Consider the following 23,469-nt stretch of genomic DNA (forward strand, 5'->3'; position numbering starts at 1 on the left):
TAAGTTGACTGGATGTACTTGCTTCTGTTTTCCAAAATACTCGATTTTTAATTTTTGTTGAAAAAAACATAGCTTGCATTTAAATGAACGTTTTACTATGTAAAATTCCATTGTGTGAGAAGCCTTTAGACTGCACTGACAAACCACTCTGTTTCACTACAGGCAGATTTCCCCCATTTACTACGATGGGCATGGAGATAAAATCAGTGAATTAATACATATAAAAAACTGTGGATATCATGGAAATTAGTGCGTACATCTGCTTACCGAGACGATGCAGTTGACTAGGCTGTCTTTCATTGTGGCAGGGGACACATATGCGTTCACACTACAAAACATATGTTGACAAATGCATCCCACGCCGCCTCTGAATGTGGCTTGAGTGATTGGATCTCAATCCATCTAATGCGTTTAATAGACAAAATAAAAGAAACACCAGATGCCGTTTGTTGTCACTGGCATAAATGCATATTTCAGGGAAGCCAGAAGCTTGGCATAGTATGGAAGAATTTGTCACCTTTTACATTGGTTTAAGTGATACGTATACATCACTAAACTTGAACTTGACAGCACAGTTCGGAGCAAAGGAGCAGCTTTGTTGTTGCTCTCCAGCTGACAATAAGAAGAACAGAGCCCTCACACAGTTGCTTAGCTCACTATTCATAAACGTGATTACTCGTTTTACTCAGTGAATCAGTATTTCAATGAATTCTTACAGTTAGCCCTGTGTAGAAAACAATAAGATTGCAAAAGCTACCGCAGGAATGTAATTATAAGTCCATGATAAATATGTGTAATCAAAACCAAAAATAATGTCCAAGAGAAACCAATTTTCAGAAGGTGGCCATGGAGAGATGGGATCAGTCTCTTCTATTATAAGCTGATTCATATGCAGTAATACATCTGATACATGAATAATTTCATTTGAATATAATCTTGTTATATTTAAGCTTAGTTTCTAGAAAAGTTCCACTGACTGCTGTCCATCTTGCTGATTGCCCACTTTTACAGCTCTATATCGCCCCCTTAAGGTGGCCTCACACATTTTTGTTGGTGGAATATCTCTATGTAGACTATCTCTGGCACAGGACTAGTTTCATAATGGTGAATGTGTTAATTTATCTCCTGTGGTAAAACAAACTGTATCCAGTGGCTTCCAAGCAGAAGATGTAGCATGGGAATACAACATGTCTCCATAATTTAATACAGACGTACAGACTGCTATCGTCTATGATCATCCCAGGATCAAATGAATATTTATTCCATTGTCTGACTATTGTTTCCTCAGATTCTTTGACCATTTTGCTGTTGTTTGTTAAGTTGATGGTCTAGGCACTGAAATTTACTGTACTGTTGACATCAGTGGAAATGTCTCAGGATAAGAGTCAGGTGACTAAAATATAAAATGTGAGTTGACAGAGCTATAAAGTCTTTTGCACACACAAAGAAATCAAACTGGCAAAAACACACAACGTCTGTCTGTATAAAGAGCAGACTCTTCTCATCACAAAACTGCAGCAAACAGAAAAACAGCACTCACGCTCATGGGCGCACATACACACTTAATCTGTTCCGCTCTTCCTCTCAAACTGTCTCCATCTACCGTACGTCTCTCTCTGTCTTTCATATTTTTGTCTCCTTCCACTGATTTATCACAACCGTTCATCTCAGTGCCCCTCTCTCAGACAATTCAATTTGCTTTATGAATGAACGAATGTTCCTCAGCCAAAGCATCCAAATTCAATTGCATAAAAAAATGCATATATCAGTAAACATCTATTGTACTTGTATGACACGTGTGTCATACAAGTACGTGTGCACGTGTGTGTGTGTGTCTGCGTGCATGTGTGTGTGCATGCATGTGCTTAAACTCTTTCTACTGCTGCTGTACTAACAGTAGCAAACATCTGACAGTGGCTTCACAGCTGATTATCCATTATTACAACTTAAATACCCCAGTCTGCAAAAGTACTGTCATCTACTGTACATCACACATGTTGCATACAGTACAAACACACACACACACACACACACACACACACACACTGTCCAAACACCCCAGAAGAAGTACTCATGCACTCATAGTGACCCCTCTTCAGAAGACAGGTGTGTGTGTGTGTGTGTGTGTGTGTGTGTGTGTGTGTGTGTGTGTGTGTGTGTGTGTGTGTGTGTGTGTGTGTGTGTGTGTGTGTGTGTGTGTGCTTGTGTGTATGTGTCATGCCTTACCTTGCCCAGGTGTGTGTGACTCTTCCTCCCTGACTCCACTCGTCTCTGTGATGCCTGTCATGTAAATCCACGTTCACAGCAACACTCCACATCCCATTCCTCTGTGCGTGTGTGTGTGTGTCTGTGTGTTTGTGTGTGTGCGTGTGCGTGTGCGTGTGTGTGTGTACGTGAACGTGTGTGTGGTCCAGGTGTACCGCAGGCAGGCGTCGGCCAGACTGGCGGCGTTGCAGGAGGCAGCAGAGGGGAAGACGGCTTCTCACCGGAGGGAGGTCCTTCACCTGCAGAGGCTGCTGGGAGAAAGACAAGAGGCTGAGGAGAGACTGCTGCAGTACAAACGGTAAGAGAGAGCGAGAGTGAGAGAGAGAGGGAGGAGCGAGGGAGGGAGGTGAAACAGTACAAGGCAGAGAGATGGAGGAGGAGGGAGGAGAGAAAGGTGAAGTGAAAGACTGTATGAATGAGAGGAGGAGAACTGGTGTATGGCAGTGAAAAAGAGGAGCAGCAGCAACAGTGTGTGTGTGTGTGTGTGTGTGTGTGTGTGTGTGTGTGTGTGTGTATGTGTGTGTGAGAGAGAGAGTGAGGGAGAGAGAGAGAGAAGCACTCAGTCACACCAACAACACAAACCAATTACTGACGAGAGACAGAGACAGATGCCTGGACAGACCCATCAGATTTGAACTTTCTCTCTGTCTCGTCTCTTTCTCCTCACATTGTTTCCATCAAACTGAATTAATCAGATTTCTGCAAGCGTGACGGCACAACACAGCGCACAACACAACACAAGACAGCGCTCAACAGTACAACAAGGCAGCATAACACACGACAGCACACCAGCAGAACGTACCAACAACATAACACAACGCCACTGTTGCTAGGAGACTACTGAAGCCCATTCTCAATTTAACCTTACTCACATATGTTTAATTCCCGAAAATGTGCTTTCAGTGGTGTCAGGGACATGAACAAATTACTGTGTGTGTGTGTGTGTGTGTGTGTGTGTGTGTGTGTGTGTGTGTGTGTGTGTGTGTGTGTGTGTCTGTCTGTCTGCAGCTTGTCTAGGAAACTACTGTGTTTATCAGCCTAAATTGTTTACGTACACTTATGTCTGTAACTCTTGTGGTTGCTATGAGTCAAAACCTTTGCAAAACGTTTTTTTTGTTTTGTTTTGTTTTGTTTTGTTTTGGGTGCTTCAGTTCTCCCTCCATTCACTGTCTACCTCGCTTGACCATGCAGCTGTCTTGCCATCCCTCTCTGCACTTACTGCGCCTCCGTATGTCACCTGTCACTTTCTTCACTGTCTAGTTCACTTGTTTTTTTTGTGTGTGCTTTGTTTTGTTTTTTAAATCTTACTCTGTCTGTCTGCTCCAATCAGGGCTGAATAAATCCAGGATGTACACTGTTTGCCTAATCTTTGCAGGTCAATAGAAAGAGAGTGAGAGAGAAGAGAGACAGAGAGACTGAGAGACAGAGAGAGAGAGATTTTGAATTTGAATTTTTGAATTTTGCTATTTCAATTTGTGCTCTTTTCAAAAGCGGTTTCTGTTAAAATCCACACAGCTTCTGGCAAACAGCAAACAAATGACTGGTGAGCTATTGTTCAGTAATACATTTGAATAATACAGTAATTTAATTTGTAATTTCAAAAGCGTTTGACAACACAATTAGCTACTGAGCCCCTCCTCCTCCTGAAGTGGTCTTTGCAGTAGGAGCCAAAATATGTGTGTTTGGGAAATACTGTGCATACAACTGGATACCGGAGACTTGGATTATATAGCATGATGATTGTGACTTTTTTAAAAAGAAATTTTGACAGCGTTTTGCTGACATAAACTTGTAAAATTACCCACCACGTTATTTTTTTCCCTTTGGATCAGAGATGGCAAAGTTTACCATGAATGCTTGCAAGTAAAAACTTTTCCATTGGAGATTGAGGGCAAAAATTATTTATTATAGGTGATGTTTTCCTTTAAAGAATAGGTTCAATATTTTTCAACCCAGGCCACAGTAAAATTTTGGTAACCACCATTTATAACTGTACAGAGCAGAACCTCACCGCTCGATTTAATGAGGAGAAACTGTCCACTCTGCTGCAGTTTCTTGGTAGCCTTAAACATTATAAATACCCCTTTCAAAAATGGGAAACTCACAGCACAGTCAAATACATCTCGATATTGTACGCCCAGAAATAGTGGCAAACAATGCTGTCTAACAAGTTGAGCGCACATGAGCGGTCTGGTGATAAATAATACCCCTGGTGTAGAGATCTGCCCCACCTTGCAGTCTAGTCGGCCACAGCAGCACTAATGGAACTAGTAGAGAATATTTCAACTGCAACAGACAATAAAGAATGTACAATGGAGTATTCATAAATCTCAAAAAAGTGTTCGATACCATTGATCATCATTTACTTATGAAGAAGCTAGAAAGATAAGTTTGATTTCTAAAATTCAGTCAGAGGCATGTCAGAGAATTAACCATTTATTGAAAATGGTAATGCAGTTATATTTCATGGACAGGCTGTGCTTTTTGAGGGAGCTTCAAGGAATCCTCTCAACTTGAGGAAAAGCGCTGGGAGCAGTAATTCTCCCGCATAGTGAATCATCCCCAAAGTGATCCAGCTTGTTGAAACTATCAGGAGGATGTTAGGCTGGTTGGAGAGAGTTGTGAGTCTGGCGTGGCATGAAATCAGCTTTGAAAGACCGCTTTGAACACTTGTATCAATGCGATTGGGTGACTAGTCAGCTGGGCCAATCAGCTGAGGCGCGGTCAATTGAATGAGTGAAATAGCTGATCAGCTGTGATGCTTGCAGACGTCAGCAAAAGCAACTTGAAAATAGGAGCCTATTAGGAGCACTCGAAGGGTGAGGAGGGAGAGCTTAACTCTTCTCAGCACTGGTGGAGGTGGGATTACTGCGATACCCATGGTAAAAATGTCTGCTGTCATGGTACTGTAAGCAGTTTTGGATGAAAGAATTTTAACAAACGGCTTGAAAGTTAACCAAAAAGTTTTTGAAAATGAAATGTGAAAAGGGAGTGAAATTGTGCTCTCTGCGTACAGAAGTGGAAAAACAAAATGATGCTGTGGGATTGTTTTCGTTTTCCAGTGGGTTTTATTTTATTTATACTGACAAATAGTGCCACTACTCTGTCTCTGACTCCTGCCCTGCAGAGGAATATCGACAGCTGGCTGGTAAATTTTTTTTTCCCTCTGAAACAACCTGCCGCCTCCCCTCTGTTCTCCTGTTCGGATGTCTGTTTTTAGCTCAGTCTCTGGGCTGCTGCCTGCTGCTATCAAATGAAGGCCAGCTAATCAGATTGTTAGCAGCTCAGTCCTGCTCTGCCCCGAGGACAGCATAATGACTAACCACACACACAACCACACATCACAAACACAGCCAAACCAGCTTTACCAAACCACACGCACTACTACCTATTGGCCTTAAATACAGGAACTTTCAGTGCTGAAGGGCATTTTGGAGTGGTGATTGCTGTTCTAGCTTTTGCAAGGGGAGGATTGCAGCAAGCCATATTCCCTGTTCTGCATCCTGTGCTCTGCTCTCTAGATAAGGAAAACATTATGTAGTCAGCCACATTTGTCTTACGGTCTCCACGTCCATCTGTTTATGTGGTTGTTTGTCTGTTTCTGCATTAAAGGCGCTGTTGGTGTTTTTGATGAAACAGATGTTTGATTGTAGGGAGGCGAGATGTGCTTAGTGGTATCAGACCTTTAGTATTTCTTATGTTTCTCCCTCACAGAGCTGGAGGCTGCCCTGCAGAGAGAGAGAGAGAGAGTTACAAAAAAATGTGATTCAACTGTGGGTCCATTTCTCCTTTTGTGTGTGTGTGTGTGTGTGTGTGTGTGTGTGTGTGTGTGTGTGTGTGTGTGCGCACATGCTCATGTAAAAGACAGAAATTCTCTGTCTGCTTCACTGTGAATGTGTGTGCATAGCCCTAGCATGGCAAGGAAACAAAATCCATTTCACATTTTATTTGCAAAGACTTGTTCATCATTTTGGTGTGAAACACTGCAACTTGCAATCTTGTCAAGTCATTTCATCTCATATTAAGTCTTATAATTGTTTTTCTTAACACAAATGAAAAAAAAAATCTGTCAGTGGGATGAGATAATCCCACTTGTTTCCAGTGCAGTTTCATTGCATTAGAAACAAGTATAAATATTTAAAATATGTTTTTTTCCCTCTTGTGTTTTAATTTGGCTCTTTTGTTGTAAAACACTTTGGTACAAACTTTGTTGTTTTTTTAAGCATTATATAAACATATTTAACTTATGTGTGAAGTATAATTATGTTGAAACAAGGCAGAATAGGAAAGATCAGCCTGATTCGAGAAAATTCTGTTAGTTAAAAGTTAATTACTATTGGAAACAATAGGGATTATCTCATCCTATTGGCAGATTGTTTCACTTGTTTAAATAAAAACATGATTTTAACACTGAATATGTGACTAAATGATTTGATAAAATGGAGATTTTCTGCAGTGCTCATGGGCAAACATTTTTGCCTGTGAGTCAAAATTATCGTAACTTCATCTAAATATCTATCCACTCATCTATCTGCACATTTTCTAGCTAGTTATCTGCAGCAGAAACAGTGCAAACAGAACAGCCCAAACATCCGTTTCCCCAGCAACTTTCTCCAGCTCTGTTATCTAAATCTACTCTAAATATTTAACAGTGGTCACACTCGACAAGATGAGTGATTATCTGCAGAGTAGACTGTCTTAACAGTTGCTATTTTAAAATCACGTGTTTTTCCAATAGAGAGGGACTTCCATATGATGGCTGCTGGCCTAGACAAGGTAGCTGCTGGTTTGCAGACACCAGTATCTGCCCACCGAACACTTGGCTGAATTCAAACTTTTCATCTCCACACAGAGAAAAATTTATTGCTGTTTCTGTCTCCCTAATCTTCTGCTTTGTATTCTGTCCATTCCTCCACCAACAGGGCTAATAGGTAGTGATTGCAGTTTGCCTGCCGAGTTCTGTGTAGCCTGCAGGGAAACAGCTTCATCTCAGGAACTCGTGTCAGATTCAGCCTTCAGATTGCTTGTTTTTTCCTCTCTTGAAATTAATCCTGTCTGTTCTCCCACCAGCCAGAGACACACAGTGGATATCTGCAGTGTATCCGTACATTGTGATCCTTGAAATAACTTTTGCATTTACAGTAGACGACTCCTTCCCTCTGTGATTTGCTCAGAGACCATGATTACATGCTGCATGATAAGCCTGTGCAGACTCCATTTTACAATGCATTTAGAATAGATGTTGACACAGATGTTTTTAGTAATGGGTTCAAATGTGTTCAGTGGGTTTATAATGAGTGTAGAATGCATTCCCAGTGGGTTTTACAAGGGGTTTACACTACCTGCACTGAAACAGATCAGGACTCTTAAATTCAGAGTCAGCTTTTACATATCAAGATTTTTTTTTCAGCTTTGCCACTGCTTTTATTTCATAATTCTGTCTTCATCCTCTCAGGTTTGTTCAGGCTCCATTTGGTGCAGCATGAATCTGTTGGCTGGGAGATGCGCAGTGTAAATTGCTGACATTATGTTATGTTAATCACGTACACACTTGGAACCTTATGCATAATTAATTCTAGGGCTTATTAATGCAGATAAACACATGTTTTAGCATGTTGCATGTTTAACACTTAAAGCCACCCTCCAGCCATTTATTAAGTGCCTAAAAAGAATCTCTGTTCATCAATATTACATACTTACAAGTTTTTGTTTTTGTTTTTGTTTTTTTTTACCATGGAAAACATACTGACTTACTGTATGGAGGTATGGGGAAACACTTACATCCCCATGCCTTCAAATGGCCTTAATGTAACTTTAAATCTTGACCTCACTGAAAATGCACAGATCTATGAATTTGCAAATAGTCCCCACCCTATCATGAACGTGTTGGTCTTGTTCTTTTATTGTTGTTGTTGTTGTTTTTTAATTAAAAACAAAACATGACCAACAGTCAGTGAACCAGCACCGCAACCAGTGGAGCTGGTGACATATCAAATCTAGGTGGCCTGGGGTACGTCTAAATCTCAGATTTTAGGGGCATGCACACACACCTCCACCTCCACCTTCAGTAGAGGATTGTGAAGCACCTCTCTAGTGACAAACTTTGCACAGTTACACGTCTGTACAGTCAAGGTCAGATAGTTTAGGGGACATAGATGTAAGAAAAACATGTTTTTTGGGAGGAGGGTGACTTTAATGCTTTAATGCTTCCTTGGTTGTCCTTCCCCGTCCTTATTAGATGTTATGTGCTTGTTTTTGTTTTCTCCTGTCTTTGTTTTGTCACTTAGGTCTGACTTGTTGACAACTAGTTAATTCTAGGAAGGCGAGGAAGGCTTTTTTTTTTTTTTTTTTTTTTTTTTGGAGTCCTTTGAGACATGCTTGTGATGGGGGACAGTATCTGCCTGCATCTGCTGCCCTGGATTCTAATTTTCCAGTAGCATAAGTATCACAGCTGTATCTGTCCTGAAATGACACATTTCTCCTCAGATATGGGAGAAGGGGTGTGAAGTATTTCTTGAAGACATAATTAAGGTCTGATAGCCTAACTAGCTCTGTTCCCTGGGGCTGTCTCGCAGCCAAACTCAGCTTGTAAACTCACACTGCATAATGGCGGTGTCTTGGCTGGCTGCATGATGAGCATGGAGATGATGTGTTATAGAGCAACAGAGCAAATCCTGAGACGGCTGAGGTCAACTGAAGGTGTAATCCTTATAGTGTGGGATTATGTTAGGCTCCACAGGTCAGAGTGCAGCTGTGTGGCCTAGTGGTCAGGACAGAAGTGCACACAGAGGCCTATTCAAACTGGTGGGCCACGTTCCCCCCCAGATTTTTGATATCTGGATTTTTTATGTATTTATTCTATGTTATATTCTATGTTATTCCTGTTATAAAATGTAGTTGTAGACATTTTATATCAGTCACACGTATTAATCCAATTATGCTATCTCATACCTCAAAAAGTCATTGTGTCAAATTACAAGAAATCACATCATTCTTTTTTTTCTGGACCTCATGTCACCTGCTCTAATTGTGCCCCCGCATAAAAAAAAAAAAAAATTGGGGCTTGCATGACGCCCCTACAGTACACATACAGTGGTCCCTCGTTAATCGCGGGAGTTACGTTCTAAAAATAACCCGCAATAGGCGAAATCCGCGAAGTAGTCAGCTTTATTTTTTACAATTATTATAGATGTTTTAAGGCTGTAAAACCCCTCACTACACACTTTAGGCAAGCTGAACGCATTCTGTGCTGTACAGGAGACACGGAGATTGATTGAAATGGTCTACAGTCCCTTAGCCAATCAGGACGCAGAACACAATGCGCTGTAAAAAAAAAAAAAAAACAAAACATGCAAAATTGCACTAAAAAAAATCAGCGAAACCGCGAGGCTGCGAAAGGTGAACTGCGTTATAGCGAGGGACAACTGTACACACACGCAGACACACACCTTCACTCAGTCACACTCGCCTTCCCCATCCCTCAGTGCAGCAGTATTCAGCTCTGTCAGAGGCTTGACAGGAGATGACTGTTGTTGCCATGTTCTGATTATTATGTTTTTCTCGAGCCTAACTCATGGTTGCGGGGTGATATAGTGGTTAGAGAGTGGTTATTGCTGTGTCGGCACCTTACAGACCTGGTACTGTGTCCCCATATGAAGCTCTGTAGTCGGATGATATCACTAATGCTTCAGCTAGACGCACCGTGAATGTATTACATTGTCTGAAATACAGTTAGACGTTTTTATGATCATCATTATTATTGTTATTATTATGGTTGTTGTTATTTTACCAGGCAATGACAGGTTTATGCTGCATGCTCATTCTTAAATGAAGACAGAAAAGTGGTTAATAGTACAAAATGTATCTTATCTGCTTTATTAGACTTCCCCATCAGACATGGTTGCACTGTTAGATATCATCTAGTTTGATGTTGAATACACTGAGTTATTTCGTGATGAAGTATTGCAGTGTACTTTTCCTTAACCTTTTTCCACTTTTCGTTAACCTTAATCTACTCCTATTTCAGACTTCCTCCATTTCCCAGAATACATTTTGACAACCACCTAAGAAAATAGTATGGGCTGTTTACATGCAGCTTGTAGAAGTGATACACATCTCACACAAATCTGCCTGTCAGCAACTCACATGAACCCACTTGCCTAACACTGCGTAATGGGTGGTGCATTGATGGCTGCTTCATGGTCACAACTTAACACAAATTGTCAGTGGTCAGGCAGTGGACAAAATGAGTAATAAAGCCTTTTCAACCAGGAAAAAATGACCCAGGTTGAAAATAAAAGGAGCAATCCTTTCAGTCTGCCTGGGCTCTCGCTTGTTTATTTAATGGAGCCACAGTGACGCATGAGCAGCATGGAGCCTCATCACCTGTAATTCAACATAATAACACACCTTCCCTCTCGCTTTCACACATTCAGTGTCAACGGTGTCCAATCTATTTGATTCCCCTTCCCTATTATATCTGCATTTTGTTGTTTTTGTCATGTTCTCCTCTTTGTTGGGTTTCAACGTCATTTGGCTTTTGTTGTCCAGTTCGTCAGTGTTCATCATGATAAATTTGTTTCAGAGAATATTTTCAGTATGTACAGTATGTACCCTCATTTTTCGTCATTTTTTGTCATTTGTGTTTGTGTGTGTGTGTGTGTGTGTGTGTGTGTGTGTGTGTGTGTGTGTGTATGCCAGGTATTAGTAATGTTGTAGGGACATAAATGTGTTTACACAGTCACGTTGTGGGGACTCGCCTCCCTTGTGGGGACAAACAGGAAGTCCCTTTGAAAAAATCATTAATTTTAGGGTGAAAACTCGATTTAAAGGAGAGCTAACTTTAGGGTTCGAGTTAGGGTTAGGCCTTTAGTGGTTAGGGTTAACATCAGGATAAGTCTGTAGGAAATGAATGTAAGTCAATGTAATGTCCTCTGAAGTGATGGAGACATGACTGTGTGTGTGTGTGTGTGTGTGTGTTTCAGTTAAGCCCTTCTGCAAGAGTCATACACATCATTATGCTGAATACATTCACTATGTTACGCACACTCATGATTCAGTGGCCACGTAACTGTCAAATTCCACTTACGTGTACACACACGCAAGCACGCAACTGCGCATGCATGTACGCACAACCATACATTCATAGAAATCACAGTAACACACACACACACACACACACACACACATTTTTGTACTCCTCTCAACATACACACTACTACTACAGTTCATGTGTTTCTGATATTTCTTTTTCATTAACTTTCCATGATTCTTTCCTTCATCTTCTCTCCTCTTTAATCCTTTCACTTTGATTCTCCTCTTCTCTTCTCCTCTTAGTTACTGATGTTGATATTTTATCTAACATTATTAATATTGTCTGTGCATATTCTCATTCGTCCAGGTCATAGGCATCTAAAGGAGATTGTATCAGGTCAGCTGGACTTAGTTATATGTCTAGAAGACGTTTCGCCTCTCATCCAAGTGGCTTCCTCAGCTTATGCTGTTCATTAGACTAGACTGGTAGTTGGTAGTATTATTATTGTAACAGTGACTGTAAAATACTTTTTTTTTTAACCCAATTTTTACAATTTTTACAGTTTTAAAGTGGAAAACTTTTTTTTTTTTTTTTTTTGCTCAAAATCCTATTCAGCATAAATGATACATTTTGCAAAGGGCTTTTGAACAAATCTTTTTGATTTGTTCCTGGTTGAATTTTATGATTTGCTGCATTTAAAAATAAGATGTACAACAGCAAATCATGCTGATGGACCAGGACAATTCTCTGGTGCTGGTGAACCTAAAATGATTCAGATCAAAATATAATGTTTAAATTATCCAAATAGCAGTGAGTAAATGGTTTTCAGCCCCAGTTGTAGTGACATTTGATCTGTGAAATTATGTGGTGAGCGTTCCCTTATGCATGAATGCAGCGGTGTCCATTATGATACATAAACAAGACACAAAAGAAAGACTACTTGTGTCAGAACCATAAAATTTATGCAAAATGAGATGAAACAAGTTCAGTGACTGTGTGTTTCTGTATTCATTCAATTCAGATTCTCTTATGTTAAAGCTGTTTTGTGCAAGACTCCCAACATCAAACCATTAGAGCGACTCAGAGGAACGCTGCCTTGGCACGTGTTCAGAGAGGTGTTCATTGAATCAGACTATGAATGAGTCGATAAAGAAAAACAAATCAAAGGCAGTCTTCCCTTAGGGAAAAAAGTTAAAAGCCTTTAGTGTGGTGGCTACAGATTACAGAATAAAAACTGCACTGACACACTGCAGCACATGCTGGCCTTTCTCAGGATGCAAACAGGAGCACAGATGCTGTTAATTTGCCTCATTGTATGGGAAAAAGAGACATGATTTGTCTGCATAACAGCACAGATCCTTCTAAAATGGAAACTAATTATCCAATATAATATATATAACAATAAGTAGATTGTAATATATATTACAATAGACAGAAACACAATCAGCAAACATCAGAGGCAAAAGCACAAGGACAGTCCAGCGTGTATTGTATGTCGCAAACAGTTTTGTAAGAAAAAGAGAACTATTGGATTTTTTAGTCATTGATTGTCATCATTGTCAGTATAATAAAGAAACAGCTTTCTTGAAACAATTATGTTGCCGTGCTACAAACTTGTGCTTTGTTACTGGATGTAACAAAGATAAGATTGAAAATCCATGGTGAAGTGGTTCAGTGATTTGCATAAACATTAGAGGAGAGTAAGTGAGCTTGTGATTTAGAGTTGCACTGAGTTTGACAACTCAATCTGTTTGTGTTCAAAGCAAACTTTTGAAAAGCTGTCAGCTTGTAAAGGAGGTGTGGTTGAAAAATCAAATAAAAACAACACTAAAACAACACTGAAAAGGCCAATAATAAATCAATTTATTTGTCAATAACGTAAACACAATCAGTTTAATTAATGACATGATTACCTTTGCTCTTCTTATTTCATTCAGTCCCTCTCTTATCTAAGCTGTGGAGAATATCTGGTGGTTTTGGTGTCAGACGGGTTCGTTGCAATGAATCATGTTCAGTTTGTCATCTTTTATCTGTGTTTTTCTTCTGCAAAGTGAGGAAAGAACAGGACACATTGACAAGATAATGGCTGTCACGATTTCTACAATTTCATCCTCTCATTTTTACATTGTAGTAATCATTTTCTCCTTCTCATATATTATTACAGATAGATGCTGGGTGCTTGGCTGCTGCTCTTGTCCTTGCAAATTGGAGAGAAGCTGTAACTGTGAGCAAGTCAAGTCTAGATTAAAAACAAAACATCCCTATTGGCTGTTTGAAACCTTGATTACAAAACAAAAAGTCTCTACTGTGTGTCTCATAACAACCATTCTCAGGGCTCTGCTCACGGCTTTTAGGCTTTTCAGGAGCTGCAGGAAGCACCAGCTCACGTGCTGAAGTGCTCTGAGATACGTGGTGTTGTACTGTCTCATTTTTTTCTCTTTCATCTGCAGTTGTAGTTTTGCTACTTATATTCTGTATCTCTCTTTTTGTATCCCTTGCTCTAGTTACCTGTCTGGCTGTCACAATCTCTGTCAGTTTTTTTTAAATTACTATCCTAAACCCTCCAGCTAAACTATCCTCTCCTCTCTCCTCTGCTCTTCTCACTCTTCCAGGGAGGTAGAGGAAGAGCTGGAGGTGGTGTGGCAGGCAGCGACCAGGGAGAACCGGCAGATGAGAGAGACTCTGTTGGACTGCACTCTCATTGGAGAGCTTCGGGGCCAGGCCGTGCTCTGCAGAGCCGCCACTGGCTCCTCTCAAGCACTAGATGAGATGACTAGCTCCGTTCAGCCTCGACCAAACAGCCCCGGGTTTCCTATCCAGAATCTCTCTACCGCTCCCGGCCTCCAGAGAAGCTCGATATTTGAATCCGACTTATCTTACCATCAGAACAACTCGCTGGATGAGAGGCGGAAACATGGGCTGGATTTCTACTGCTAAAGCACTCCCTGTCCCCTCATGCTGGCATCTGTATATAAACCAAAATGCCTCTGCCAAGCTTGATTTTGCTTCACAGAATCAAACCATTTTAAGCCTGTACACCAGTCTGTGTATGCAGCTAGCATCAGTATTTAACTACACTCTAATCATCTATACAAATCTCTGCAATTTTCTTTCCTGACAGGATTTGCAGTAAGAACATATAAAAAAAAAAACAATGAAAGAAATTGAATTCATAAAAATGCATACAATACAACAGTGACGTTTAGGCCTCAGCATAGACCTTTTCTTACATTGGTTTGCATAGTGAGACACATGGTAGTCTTTGTTTTCCACAGTCCCTCTCAGGTCTGCCTTGCGCTCAGTTTTGGCCACTCAAAGCAACTCTTTCACATGTGTGTCCATAAGAACAGAGCGCTGTTTTGACTTCACTTGTTTTGGTGTAGAAAAAAAAAATAATTTCACAGATATACGTTGGTCCAAGCAAGCATTGACATTAGTTTGAGTGCAGCCTGTTTGACATTGAGATGTCTCTCTGTTGGCCGGGCCATCGGTCCTGTCTATCAACAGCACAAAGTCGGGCAGCTCTTCCTTAACTGTGCAGTCTTTTGGCATGGACCGTACAAATAATGCCAACTGTGGCTTATCTGGAACATCACAAAAGTCATTCAAAGCAATGCTGACACACCAGCGTTTCTCAAGATCAGTATAGAGCTGTGTTTTAATTGAGTTGTTCTCTGTTCAGTGGTGTGCCATGACAGCTGCAGGTGTTACACAGAACGCTTCACGTTGTCATTTTCAGGAGTGAGGACAGAAACATCTGTCTGGCACGTCTTTGCAAATTCCCGTTCATTTTATGGTTTTTTAGCATGAGTGCTTCACAAAAAAGTCTGATTCTCTGACTGACATTTCAAGTTCCTGTCTAGATGGTAACCCTGTTCTTGCAAATGTAGGTTTGAAATCTCACGAGTGCAGTTAGGGCTAGGGTTAAGGTTGGGGTTAGGATTAGGGCAGAGCAAAGCCCCAATGAGCTGAATCAAGAGCGCATGTGCAAGAAAGCATGAGAGTTTTGCAAATCTAGGGTTACCATCTAGACACAACCACGTTTCAACGCGTTTACCTTGTGTTTGTGAAGTTCAGCATCTTTGGGAAACTCCTGGGCCATGTTAACATGGAGTGAGGTGAAATGGCAGCACCAGGTTTGAAGCTGTAAAATGTGACAGTGAAGTCTGGCATATCAAGCAAAAGGGTTTCCCATTTTGATCCACAAAGAAGTAAAAATCCCCCCATTCAGGTCAGAATATCCTGCTCTCGTCTTCATATTTGTGCTAACTTTATGTTTTCCTGCCTCTGACATGGCTTGGGCTAGAGTGGCTATATGTATGACACATGTCAAATGTACTGGCAGTATTGTCCAAAATTCAAATGCATGTTGATTTATCAGAAATATATTTTAAAATGTATAAAAAAAATAAAATAAAATAAAATAAACTGAGAATGCCGATAGAACTGCCCCAAATTGCACAGGAGCAGGCAAAGAGTGTGTGTTTTCCAAAGACTTATTTTTTTCACTCAGTCTCAGGGATTTGCAGAACTTCTTTGGAGGAATAAGAAGTATGCCAGCTTAAATTTTGAATGATAATCATTATTTGCCGCCTAGGTGCAGCATCTGGCACTCTTGGCTATGTTCTTTTGCACATACTCTCCAGTGAATTGCTGGTGCCCTAGCTTCAGGCTATTATCATCATTGTTATTGTTGATTTATTATGATTCAAGCACATACCTGTACGTTTCCATTTGTTTTAGAATGCTATATATATTTTATTCATAACATGCTCCAATATATCATTATCAAAGCATCAAAAACCACATGCCCATAATGGTGCTTTCCATCAGAGTACAATGACAGCCATATTATTATTACTGCGTTTATGCCAGCAGCCTGTCATGTAATTAGGTGGTGTATTCTCCGTGAAAGCTATTTTACAGTGTCAGTGAAGCTATGTCACACTGACACGGCTTACACACAGCCACTGCACTCAGCCGTCACGGTGACATGTTCCCTCAGTGGCCTAGAACGTGCCATAAAAATGTGTGAAAAATGTGTGAAAGGTTTTTCAGTGATGCACAGAGCTCAGTGATATCATCGCACTGCTGGATCACAGGGACGCCACGAGGCAGAGTGAGTCTGCGGAGACGAACCACAAAACCCCGCTGATGGACACACACAGAGCCGGGTGGTGCAGTGTGATGTGGTATGGTTGCGTGGATGTCACACGACACCCATCTGACATCTTCTGTAAAAAAAAAAAACAAAAAAACATTTAGCTTCACCTCACTGGCTACAAGTACAAGTGCAAGTGCGGATTGATTTTACAGTTTTATTGATCACATTGAACACACATTTTGAACTTGCACCAGCCAAGCCGGGCTCAAGTCCAAGTGTGAAATAGCTTTCCAGGTTATGGAACCACCTGCCAACTTGGTGTCTCCTTAATACTTTTCAAAATGTTCTTTTTTTTCTTTCTAGATTTACTCTGACTTAAATGTGGTCTATTCTGTTTATCTGCACGACTTAATAATTCTCTGTGTTGTCATTTTATTTAATTTCATTTTTGTCTGTTTATTTATTGCTTACATTTTGTCTATCTTGTAAGACACTTAAATTGATTGTTAAATAAAGGTTTATTATTATGATCATTATTATTATTATTATTATTATTATTATTATTATAATTATCATTATTAGAAAGTAGTTGTGTAGTAGCAGTATTGTGTCTGAAAGCTTTAATAGCCCATCTCAGAGAGAAGTGTCTATCCTGGGCAATGGATGGTAGTGGGCTGTCAAACCAGAATCAATCAGACAAACTTTATCATGCAGATAAACTTTGTCATGCAGTACAAGGTGCTTAACATCAAGAAAGCAGTGGCAAGTAATTTTTGAAAATGTTGTATTCAAATACAAATTAAAATCCTAACAACAACAATGTAAAAACAGATAGTGTAATATGAGTGGAATAATCACACAAGAATAGCATAAAACAGGAAAAATAAACAAATGGGATAAAAAAAAAAGATTATTGCTATTATGTTATTCCTGCTATTATAATTATCTAATTAAATCATAAGAACACTGAGAAAAATCTAGGGAAGCACTACTTGTGTTGAAAAGGATAAAACACTAATCAGTAGAGATTTCATGCCACCAGGATTTTGATACTTTATTTATTTATTTATTTATTTATTTGGATCCCCATTAGCTGTCGCCCTAGGCAACCGCTACTCTTCCTGGGGTCCACACAAAATAAAAATACATACAACAATGGACTTAAATATAAACACTTTACAAACAAACAAATTAAATGTAAACAAGTATCTAAACAAATAGACACTTAAACAAAGGTTAATCCGTCATCATCAAGAAACACAAAATTTGCATAATGATCTAAGCAAAAGCATCCCAGATTCAATAGATATATAATATGACAGATATTTTCAAATACACCTCCTAATTATCCATTAAAAAACACAGTCTGTGTTCTGTTTGTTAAATAGCTATAAAACCAGGTAAGCGCTGATTGCTCAAAGCCATAACAGGAAAGTTTCTTCAGTAAAAGATCATGATCAATGATATCAAAGGCAGCAGAGAAGTCTAGAAATACAGCACCAATCATATTTTTCTTTTCAATCCCTCTGAGCCAATCATCAGACATATGTGTCAGCGCGGTAGCAGTGGAGTGGCTCTTTCTGTATGCATGTTGAAAATCACAGATTAAGCCAGTGGATAAATAATTGTTGATTTGTTCATATACAATAGTTTCTGCCAATTTACCTAACAGAGGTAGTATACTTATAGGGCAACTATTTGAACTCGAGAAAGGCAATTTTTTGTTCTTTGGTAGTGGGATTATTTTAGCCTGTTTCCACGCCTGTGGACATGTACAACATGTAAAGCTTAGATTGATGATATGAGCTAATGCAGGAGCAATATCATCAGCAGCCAATTTGAGGAGCCTGCTGTCAAGGCCATCAACACCCAGTGGTTTGTCCTTGCAGATTTTCAGGAGATCCTTTACCTTCTTTATGTTTACTGTTTCCAATTTGAATCTAACATATTTTCTTTTCATAATTTAATTTCTTATCAATAGGTGAGATATATCATCACTTAGATTAGGCATATTTTCTTTTAGTTTATCTAGTTTGCTAATGAAATAATCATTCAGGTAATTTGTAATTTCAACAGGCTTAGTTATGAATTTGTCTCCAGCTTCCATGAACGATGGGTTGTCTTTGTTTTTCCTCCCTGTCAGTTTATTTAAAACTTTCCATATTTTTTTGCTGCCATTTCCTACCTTATGAAATTGGTTATCAAAATATATTTTCTTTTTTTTTCCTGTTAAGTTTGGTGACAGAATTTCTCATTTTCCGATAGAGGTCCCAGTCACATTTATTTCCTGTTACAACTGCAGTTTTCTTCAACTGATCTTGCATTTTCAATTTCTTTGTCTAACCAGGGTGTTATGGCGTTCCTGACATTAGACTTCCTCATTGGTGCATGTTTCTCTACCAGGGGCATAAATAGCTTGTTAAACTTCAATAGAGCGGTTTCAGGATTATTCATTGATATGATTTCTGACCAGCTGATCTTTTTTACATCATTAACAAATTCATCACGATTAAACAATTTATATGATCTCTTAAATACTACTGTGGGTCCAGGTCTACCAACTTTAGTATTTCTCACAGGTTGGCTTAGCTCCGGCTGTCGTTGGCGCCGATGTCGCTCCTGCTACCTGTTGGCGCTGGCTTAGCTCCGGCTGCCTGTCGGCACTCGCTTAGCTCCGGCTACCGTCAGTGCAGGTGTCGCTCCGGCTGCTGTCGGCGCCGATGTCGCTCCGGCTACCCGACGACTCCGGCTCCCTATCGGCGCTGGCTCAGCTCAGGCTACCTGTCGGCGCTCGCTTAGCTCCGGCTACCGTCAGTGCAGATGTCGCTTCGGCCACCCGTCGGCGCTGGTGTCGCTCCGGCTACCCGTCAAGCTGGCTTAGCTCCGGCTAACTGTTGGTGCTGGCTTGCTACCTAAGCAGCGTTACCTAGCAAGAAGTAACCGGGTCCTTTAATGTCCAGTTCCAAGATCTTGTCTGGTGTTCAGGGGCGGACTGGCCATCTGGACGTTCTGGAGAATACCAGAATGGCCAATGCTGCCAGTTGACTGACGGCCGGCCGTTTTTTTTTTTTTTCCTCCCCTCTTTGCTTGTAATCTACTGTTGTTCCATGTCCAGACCGATAGGTGGCAACAATGTGCCGGTAGGCCCTTAGATGCGCAGGCTTACTCGCCAGTGTTACCAACTTGGCGACTTTCTCGCTAAATCTGGCGACTTTCCAACTCCCTATGGCGACTTTTTTGTTAAAAGCGACTAGCGACAAATCTAGCGACTTTTCCTGGTGTTATTGGAGACTTTCTGTTATTTTGGAGACTGAAATGAAAGCATGCATCGTTCCTCTGCAGTTCCTGTTCTCAGCGAGCAGCGGGTGATGCCGCGAGCCCCTCCCCCGCCCCAAAGTCCTCACAGGCGGTCACAGCCTTGAGCCACGCGCGGCAGTCGCAGGCAGCTGCAGTCAGGAGAGGAGCAGAGAGGAAACGCACCACTCTGCGGCCAGGCAGCAGATGAATCGCGTGTGCGCAAAGCCGTGTTGATCGCGCCCTTCCCGTAAATTTGTAGTTCTAAAACATATTTAGGGTGTTTTTTACTCACTTTTTGTCTCTCCCACAACGTTATTCCTCTCCTACAGCGTTCATTACAATCACGTGCAAATTGCCAATTATGCAAATTAGGCGATGATGTCATTTGGCGACTTCTAGCCACTTTTAGGACAGCCAATAGCTACTTTCCTTACTGAGGAGTTGGCAACACTGTTACTCGCCACTCAGCCATGTCAAAGATACTCGTGGTAGTGTGTGCAAGTTGAGATGACTAGAGAGAGACCATGGACACCACTTGTATTGCTCACCCGTGATCGACTTATCAATCACGGAATTGCGGAATTAGCCAAATAAAACGGAATCTATTTTTAACGCAGAATTTGACATAATAACAACTGCACCGGCACCGCACGAGCCAAAAGGCAGACAAACTCTCCAGCTACAGCAGTGCACTGACATAGAGTTGCCACTCCGCTCTATTTTCACTGGCTAACAGCAGCACACTGGCTTAGCTTGTCTATTCAGAGAAGAGGTATCACTTCGGCTTACCTGTGTTATCACAGGCATACTACTGCTCATTCATCGGTAGTTGAATTGTTAGGTCTGTTTTATAAGTAATTTACATTTTTAAAACAAATAATTTAACATATTGTTAAATTATTAGAGTCAAGCTTACTTGACTTCCGCTGTTATATTATTTTAGGTTGATATGTTTTTATCTACACTCAGAAATTTGTTATTTTGGGCTGGGCTTAGTCAAAGTCCAGGGCTGTTTTTTAGTCCCAGTCCGCCCCTGCTGGTGTTCACACCTAAAACTCGCTCAATTCGATTCAGTAAGGCCTGTCTGTGTGGAGTCTGCATGTTCTCCCTGTGTTTGTACGGGTTTCCTCCGGTTGCTCCAGTTTCCCCGACCATCAAAAAACATGCATATTAGGTTAATTCTCCTGTCAGCGCCCTTGACCAAGGCACTGACTTAGAATTGGAGTTGGCCCCCGGGCGCTGCACTGTGGCTGCCCACCACTCCTTTCTTCCACGTGGGGGTCAAAAAAGGATAACTTAAGATTCATCCGCCCTAGTTCACAGACTGAAAGAGAGGCAAGTTGGTGTTGCTCTCTAATTTGGGCGCAGCCGTGGACTAAAGGTTAGAGGAATGAGCTTGTGATGGGAAGGTTATTGGCTTGATCCATCAGATCCTGCAGAAAAAAAATCTGAGGTGGATTCGGTGAATGGCGCTCTCACCTTAAGCAAGGCATTTGACTCCCAGCTGCTTGGTAGCCAGTAGCGTGACAGAACAGTCTGGCAGTCTGACACTGAGCAACAGTCTCTGATTTGAGCCACTGGATTTCCCTCATCACAGTGAGGTCCTTTACAATGCCAGAGCCCAGCTTACTGAACAATTCACTGCTGCGAGAGTGTGGAAATGGAACAGCTCAGGATATAATATACTCCATATTGACTCAGTCACTGATCGTGTTACTTGCTCTCCCTATTTCAATGCAGCTCAGCACTGCTGCACCACATTTTGACTTTTACTAGTTGAAGCGTTCTACCTATCTCCAACCCAGTCAAACATGTTAATATTTCTCTTCTAGTCCTTTATTTATATAATGTACATATTTTAAATGTATAATAAATGTACTTTGCAATAGACGTTGTTGTTTGTGTTTACTAAATGTCTTTCTACTACTCCATCTTTGATTACTAACTACGATTATTGACCACAGATATGCACCTGGGCCTCCAGAGCCTTACTGGGGTCAGCACAGCCACCAAAACTCTCCTTGTAAAATCACACACATAATTCCACCAACTTGAACCTTTTTGAATGACTCTAAGGCAGTTTTAAGATATCCATCTGACAGTGTGTACAAATATGAATCCCAGCAGCAAGCATGCACAACAGCACTGCTGCTGAAAAAAAAAAAAAAAAAAAAAACAGAAAACACTGAAGTCAGGTGAGAACTCTTTGTTTTTTAGCTTTTATTTTTTGGTCCTAAATTTCATTTGAAGAGGCATTAAAAAAAATCTCAAAATTTAAATTTCTAAACCTGCGGAAGCCATGGTAAAGATCCATTGATGGAAAGAAATTGTATCAGTAGGTGACTCCCTCCTCCTCAGTCAAGCATGTCTTGCAAGGTGTCCATGATGAAGATGGCTCCCAGGGTCTAAAGTAAAACTTTACAGCTGACACAGGAGAGGAGGTTCTTTGGAACTGACATGAGGCATGATGTCCATGAGCATGTTAGCTGCTACAAGCAGTGTGATTTCAGCAAGACACATGAGCATGAATAAAGAACTCTGCTGGAAAGCATCAAAACTTCAAGTCCGCAGGCACTGGAGTTCATGGATCTCTTGTTTCACTGACTGGTCATAGCACTTGCAAGCATGAGGCATTTTGGTAAAAGCTGCTGTCAACACTAATACACACATATTTCTGCACCAAAGGGCACTAACAGGTCTCCTAACAACCGCCAATGATTGGCAGCTGATGGTGGACCTGGGAAAACAGCTCTGGTTCCCGGAGTCCATCACAGCGACCACACTGAGAGCAGATATGGTGCTTTTTTTCGGCAGCTGGTGATCCTGGAACTCACTGTTCCTTGGGAGGACTGGATAGAGGAGGCGTCTTCGAGAAAACAGGCCAAATACGCTGAACTGGCAAATGAATGCCGCAATCAAGGATAGAAGACCTGGTGCCTGCCCATAGAAGTGGGCTGCAGAGGTTTTGCAGGCCGGACCCTCTGCAAAGCTTGCTCTTGGGCATTACAGGCATGCACAAAAGGCAGGCCATCAAGCACAACACGGAGGCAGCTGAGAAGGCCTCAAGATGGCTGTGGTTAAGAAGGTGCAAACCATGGAGTGCTACTCAGACACAAGTCGGGGTCTGATCAGCCCCGGCTGGGTCGCCCTGGTGAGGGTGTCTGATGTTTTGAAAGACCCAAAACACCCGATGACCCAGGGTAACATCACTGATGATGTGTCTGAGTGCATCGCAGGATGTATCATAGAAAAAAGAAATTTTATAGATGCAACATACTACACCATTTTTTAATAACTGTAAATGATGTAACACGTCTGCTGACAGTGTCATCATGTATGTCTGGATGTCATTTACTATTTTCCAACTTCAAATCTGTAAAACAGCTAGTGCACAAATATCTATCTATCTATCTATCTATCTATCTGTCAGGACCTCAAGTACTATTTTAAGCCAGTCATATCAGTCCTTGATGTCATGAAGCATCCCTTGAATTTGTCAGTGGTGACACTCTCTCATTACAGTCTAAGTTGCAGTCTAAGCTCTTTAATGGACTCATTGTGGTTCTCTCTAAAACTATTGTGTCATGAGGAACTTGTGGCATGAGCAGCAACAAGGTCAATTTATTGTGACGTAAACCATTTTCCTTAAAAAAGCTGTTTGATCATCATAACAAGGCATCTCCTCCATAGACTGCCATTCAAACGAAAGAGCTCATGGTCCCCCTTGTGCTCAACAGCGTAACATTTCTTCAACAGGTGATTGTTGTTG

The 23,469-nt window shown here is 41.0% G+C and overlaps 1 protein-coding gene across 3 annotated transcripts in view; it reads left to right on the forward strand.

Moving 5' to 3' along the window:
- The window catches only part of cep89 (centrosomal protein 89), a 67,859-nt gene extending 52,160 nt beyond the window's left edge, over positions 1 to 15,699 (forward strand). For 2 of the 3 annotated variants that reach the window (XM_030048173.1, XM_030048174.1), the window contains exons 18-19: positions 2,415 to 2,563; positions 13,912 to 15,699. In XM_030048173.1, coding sequence (XP_029904033.1) covers positions 2,415 to 2,563; positions 13,912 to 14,236 — 474 coding nt within the window. In that variant the 3' untranslated portion in view covers positions 14,237 to 15,699. The remainder of the gene's footprint in view (positions 1 to 2,414; positions 2,564 to 13,911) is intronic. The other variant, XM_030048175.1, reaches the window with a different exon arrangement.
- Positions 15,700 to 23,469: the final 7,770 nt, after the last annotated feature.

The sequence above is a fragment of the Myripristis murdjan genome, chromosome 3, assembly GCF_902150065.1.
Source record: "Myripristis murdjan chromosome 3, fMyrMur1.1, whole genome shotgun sequence".
NCBI lineage: Eukaryota > Metazoa > Chordata > Actinopteri > Holocentriformes > Holocentridae > Myripristis > Myripristis murdjan.